The 6000-nt window shown below is 36.6% G+C and overlaps 1 protein-coding gene across 1 annotated transcript; it reads left to right on the top strand.

Annotated features, from left to right (window-relative positions):
- The first annotated feature begins 507 nt into the window (after positions 1–507).
- Positions 508–1783, top strand: LOC145066765 (uncharacterized). Its single transcript, XM_079014039.1, has 2 exons — positions 508–657; positions 779–1783. Exons 1-2 carry the CDS (start codon positions 508–510, stop codon positions 1781–1783), a joined length of 1155 nt encoding a protein of 384 aa, XP_078870165.1.
- The last annotated feature ends 4217 nt before the right edge of the window (positions 1784–6000 follow it).

Below are 6000 nucleotides of genomic sequence, written 5' to 3'. Positions count from 1 at the left end.
CCTAGGCCTTAAGCAATCCAAGGAAGCTTATGGAATAGGGCCCTTATGGCTGAAATTAGGATGGACACATCCCTAATTTCATCCATGCCTAGTCCATGAGGCTCCTCAGCCCAATATTCAACTATCACACATTTGACAGTTTAAGTCCCCTTTATTTAATTAATGTCTTTTAGTCACAGAATTAATTCTTAATTAATTATTGTCTAATATTATTTAAACTATATGATTTCTCCTTTAATATATTATTCATATAATATATTAATAAACCATAATAACTTCTCTCTCTCTCTCTGTCTCTCTCTATAAATCACCCTGTCAAGTTGCTTTGGTGAAGGCAACCTAAAAGGACCATGCACAACCGGGTCAAGTACTTACCAAATATAGTTACGGGCTTAGACACAAATCCAACAGGAGTCTCGTGGCAAGCTTCCTTCTCAAACCGAAAAGAACCCAAATGTCAATGTGGTGATCTAGAAAAGTGGCAAACAAAGCGGAGAAATTAGTTCAATGAAGAAGTCAAGGGAAGATGAGGAAGAAATAGAGATCACTCCCATTGAGGATCCTATTGTCGAGAATAATACACAAGCTGGGGTTCCAAAGAAGACTATTCCTCTAGTGACACCAATAGCCACTCAACCGCCATTCCTCTCCCGACTTGTAACTTCAAAGAAGAATATGGAGGAGAAATAGATTTTGGATACCTTCCGAAAGGTGGAAGTAAACATCCCTTTACTTTATGCAATCAAAAAAAATTCCTAGATATGCAAAATTCTTACAGGAACTTTGTACTAACAAGATGAAATTGAAGGGAAACGAGAAAATCTTAATGAATGAAAATGCATCCGCAGTCTTACAAAGGAACCTTCCACCTAAGTGCAAAGATCCAGGAATGTTTGCGGTTCCTTGCAAGATTGGGTATGTCGCTTTTTGTAGTGCCATGCTTGATCTTGGTGCTTCTATCAATGTCATGCCTTATTCGGTGTATGAATCAATGAATGTCGGACCTTTAAGTGAAACTGGTGTCATAATTTCACTTGCGGATAAATCAAGTGTCTTTCCTAGATGTGTTTTAGAAGATGTTTTGGTGCAAGTGAACCGATTGGTCTTCCCGATGGATTTCTACGTGATTGATCAAGAAGAAAAAGTGTCCTCCAGGTCGGCTCTAATTTTACTTGGGAGACCATTTTTGAAGACGGCTAGAACAAAGATTGATGTGTATACAAGAATCCTAACGATGAAGTTTGATGGGGAAACAATAAGTTTTAATATCTACGATGCTATGAGATATCCTAGTGATGTTTCATACTTGTATTTTGTTGATGTTGTTGAACCTTTAACCCAAGAATTGTTTGAGTTGTATAATGGTGACATGTTAGAGATGATTTTGAGCAAAGGATTTGATTGTGGAAAATTAGCCAATAAGTTGAAGCTCTACTCATTAGACCCGGAAGTTGAAATATTGGTTAACAATTTAAAGATCAAGAAAGCTACCCAATTCAGTGTGAAGCAAATTGAATTACCTCAAACTCACACAATATTGCCGCCCTCCCTTGTTCAACCACCGGAGCTACAATTGAAAGTCCTGCCTCAACACTTAAAGTATTTGTACTTGGGAAACAATAAGACTCTCCCGGTTATCATTTCAACTCACTTAACCGAATGTGAAGAAGAGAAACTCCTAAATGTGTTGAAGGAAAATAAAGAAGCAACGGTTTGGACGATTGCAAACATCAAGGGATTGAGCCCTTCCACTTGTATGCACAAGATTTTGATGGAGGATTAATGCAAACTAAGTCGGGATGCGCAAAGAAGGTTGAATCCGCCAATGATGGAAGTTTTCAAGAAAGAGATTTTGAAGCTCCTTGATACGGGAATGATCTACCTAATCTAGGATAGCAAGTGGGTGAGCCCAGTGCAAGTTTTTGCCAAAGAAGCCGGGAATCACGGCGGTCGAGAACAATAAAGGTATGATGGTCCCCACCCGTGTGCAAAACGGGTGGAGAGTATGTATTGACTACCGCAAACAAAATGCAAGAACAAGAAAATATCATTTTCCATTGTCTTTCATTGATCAAATGTTAGAAAGTTTGGCCAAGAAATCTCATTATTGCTGTCTAGACAGGTATTCTGGTTTTCACCAAATCCCGGTGACACCAGAAGACCAAGAAAAGACAACCTTCACATGTCAATTTGGCACTTTTGCATACCGGAGAATGCCATTTGGATTGTGTAATGCCACAGCCACTTTCCAACGTTGTATGGTTAGCATCTTTTCGAAATATGTTGAAAACATAATTGATGTTTTTATGGGTGACTTCACAGTATATGGAAACTCATTTCAAGAATGTTTGACCAATCTCACCAAAATTTTGAAAATATGCATTGAAATGAATATGGTTCTAAATTTTGAAAAATGTCATTTTATGGAAAATCAAGGTCTTATTTTGGGGCACATTGGGTCAAAGAAAGGAATCGAGGTTGATAAGGCTAAAATTGATGTTATTCAAAGCTTACCTTACCCGACTTGTGTTCGGGAAGTTCGTTCTTTTTAGGTCATATCGGATTCTACTGAAGGTTTATCAAGGACTTTTCAAAGATAACAAGACCAATGTGCCAACTCTTGCAAAAGGATGTTGATTTCGAGTTCAATGAGGCGTGTAAAGAAGCTTTCGACAAACTCAAATAGTTGCTTACATCTGTTCCTATCATGCAAGCACCAAATTGGGATCACCCATTTGAGATCATGTGTGAAGCAAACAACTATGCTATAGGCATTATTTTGGGTCAAAAGAATGGAAGATCCTCCCATGTGATCTACTATGCATCAAGGACACTATAAAACGCTCAAAGCAACTACTCTACCACGGAGAATGAGCTATTGGCCATAGTGTTCGCTTTGGAGAAGTTTAGGCAATACCTACTTGGTACCAAAGTTACTGTGTACTCGGATCATGTGGCCCTCAAGTACATGATGGCGAAGAAAGATGAAAAGCCAAGACTTATCCAATTGATCTTACATTGCAATAATTTGATTTGGAGATTCGGGAGAATAGCGGATGCAAAAACCTTGTTGTCTATCATCTAAGCCGGATCACTTCAAATGAGACTCATTTCCCGTTACGGGACGAGTTTCCGATTGAGCATCTCTTTTGCCATACTCAATCTACTCCTTGGTATGCCAATAATGTTAACTTTTTGGTCACAAAAAGGTATCCCGACACATTCACACGTGCTCAAAAAGATAAATTGAAAAGTGATGCAAAATACTATGTGTGGGATGAGCCTTACTTGTGGAAACATTGTCCCGATCAAATTATTAGGTTGTGTACCCCAACAAGAGCATCAATCCTTTTTACAATTTTGTCATGAATTTGCTTGTGATGGTTTTTATACAAACAATCCTATGTGTGCATGCAACTCTAGAGTTGGATCTATGTTATCACTATTAGTTATTCAACTTTATGAACACAAAAAGAAACCTGGCATGCTAGTACTACTTTTGAAATCCACATAGAAGAATAGAATACATACCTTTTGTTGTTATATAGTAATAACAACTAGTTCCTTGAATCTCCTTAGCTTTGAAAGCAAGTACCACAAGTGTAGTACCTCTAATGGCTCACAAACACCAAGAGCAAGAGGATGACTTAGGAAAAGAGGAGAAGCACCCAAAAATGTCTAGAAACCCTAAGGAAACTCTTGGCCACGTTTTTGATGCTTTAGGGGTCCTTAAATAGTGATACTATTAGGGTTATCAAATAAGGAAACCCTAATTTGACTGCTTAGGCCCCAAGCAGCCCATGTACTCTCTTCTTAGAGGCCTTGGACGATTTCTAATGGGTTTTCCCATAAAATTCGTCCACCTCTCTAATATGGAGTCCATTAGCCCAATATTCAACTTTCACACAATTGACAATTCTAGTCCCCTATATTTAATTAATGTCTTTTAGCCACAAAATTAATTCTTAGACTATTATTAATTAAACAATATGATTTCTCTTTTAATATATTATTCATATAATATATTAATAAGTCATAATTAATACTCTTTCTCCATAAATCATCCTATCTAGTTGCTTTGGTGAAGGCAACCCAAAAGGACCATGCATAATCGGGTCAAGTACATACCAAAATAGTTATGGACTTAGACACTAATCCAACAGTCTCCCACTTGGATAAGTCTAATAACTATTTTGTGTATGACTTCAGATCCTGATTAGCAATCGTAGCTTTCAAAAGCCACTGTCAACTCTGATCTTATCAGAAGCGTGTCCTTTAGATAAGAGATCATATAATCCTCCATTCTTAAGATATCGTATATACATAAGACATGAATTTTAATCATTCTCTCTTTAGTGTTTCCAGACTTCCGAGTTATGACGACTGACAACAGATTATAATTGAACACATCAACTTAGTCTTGGCTTGGCCAAGCGCTTAGATGCCATCACTAAATCATCGAGGGGCCCATAGATATCGCTTTATCCTGCTTTGGGTAAAAGGAATGGATAAACTTTGACTCATATGCTCGCTTGCATTCACTCATCGAATCACACACAACAATAAGTTTTATAACACCAAGTTACTGGTGCGTTTACTTATCATCAATGTGAAACCGACCAACAAATAACAACTCACACGTCTTGTTTTCAAGAATATACAATATTATCGACTCACAATCACTCGTGATAAAATCCATGAAGTGATTCTTATGAGCGTGGGTTTAATCCAATGCTCAAAATCATATTCATAAGCACTCACGAACGTTGCAGCAAACCTTTGCTATGTCTAATACATTTTAGACAATCTACAAACCAATTCATGACAGTCTTCATTCATACCTACTTCCAACATATGAACGACTATGGACCATTCGAATAATTTGATTATTCTGAAATAATTAATTATTCAGGAAGTCAAAACATGCAAAGTGAAACACAAGAATAATACTAATCCTATATGGTCCCAAACCTTTGAGTATAAATAAAAAACCTTTTATTTATCACCATATCGATTGCTCATTATTTGTTGTTTCGGTTAATTAACTTATTACTTGAACTATTACTACAATTATCCCATGCTCTTAGCATGCACACAATGTTTACCTATGGTCCTTACTTTGTCAAATAGATCAAATGAACACATTTCCAATCATACTCGTTTCACAACTCCCAGTCCTCATCATAAGTGTAAGAACACAAGGTTCTTGACACTATTAGAATATGCTAGATTCTAACATTTTATGCAACGATCTTTTCGTAATGTCATAACACAAAAGTCACCAAGACCCGGCTAATGAAATTACAAGGTATTCTATCAGAAATTGTTACAAGACAATTCCATAGACGTGATGTCTCTCACTCAAAGTACATTCATTTGAACATCCTTTTGCATAAAATTTTCTAATCTAGACATAGACTCTCAATATCCAACTCCCAATATGGAAGCATTTCCATATTTTCCATATGACAACTCATTCTTAATAGAATCTTATCTATTCATAATAACGTTGATATGGTCCATCCAATACCATACTTCCAACTACTCACAAGCGACCAATCCTCAGCGAACTTTGGATCGTCCTTTGATAGTTGTTTAATTATCTTAGTCAAAATCGATTCTTGTCCTTTTTCCCTCTTAATGCGCTAGACATTTGGAAATTTTTAGAACGGTCAAATATTATAGCACTTGCAATCGATCCTATACCCAAAGCGTATAGGACACGATGCATAATGTCTAACATAAAGATACGATACTCTATCAATCTTCTGCCATAATATTTTATGTGTCACGTTCTTATAATTCGAACTCTGAAGAGGGATTCCGTAATCATAACCAAAATTTAAGAACACACTACGTATCCTTTGACTAAATTTATTAAAATTTCTCAATCTAAGCTTCATATTTTTAAACAAAGCATAATATTCTCTCCCTTAATTGTAGCAAAACAACTTTTCAACCCTTGCGACTTTGCAAAGTATAACTCTTGTTTTCTATAAT

The sequence above is a fragment of the Lactuca serriola genome, chromosome 8, assembly GCF_051521515.1.
Source record: "Lactuca serriola cultivar US96UC23 chromosome 8, Lser_US96UC23_V15, whole genome shotgun sequence".
Classification (NCBI taxonomy): domain Eukaryota; kingdom Viridiplantae; phylum Streptophyta; class Magnoliopsida; order Asterales; family Asteraceae; genus Lactuca; species Lactuca serriola.
This window is presented reverse-complemented; position numbering and strand designations above follow the sequence as displayed.

Bases quoted from the DNA above. Each gene is read 5' to 3' on its own strand.
- LOC145066765 (XM_079014039.1), top strand. From the start codon at position 508: ATGAAGAAGTCAAGGGAAGATGAGGAAGAAATAGAGATCACTCCCATT. The intron at 658-778 runs GTAACTTCAAAG...AAATTCTTACAG, and splicing joins CGCCATTCCTCTCCCGACTT to GAACTTTGTACTAACAAGAT.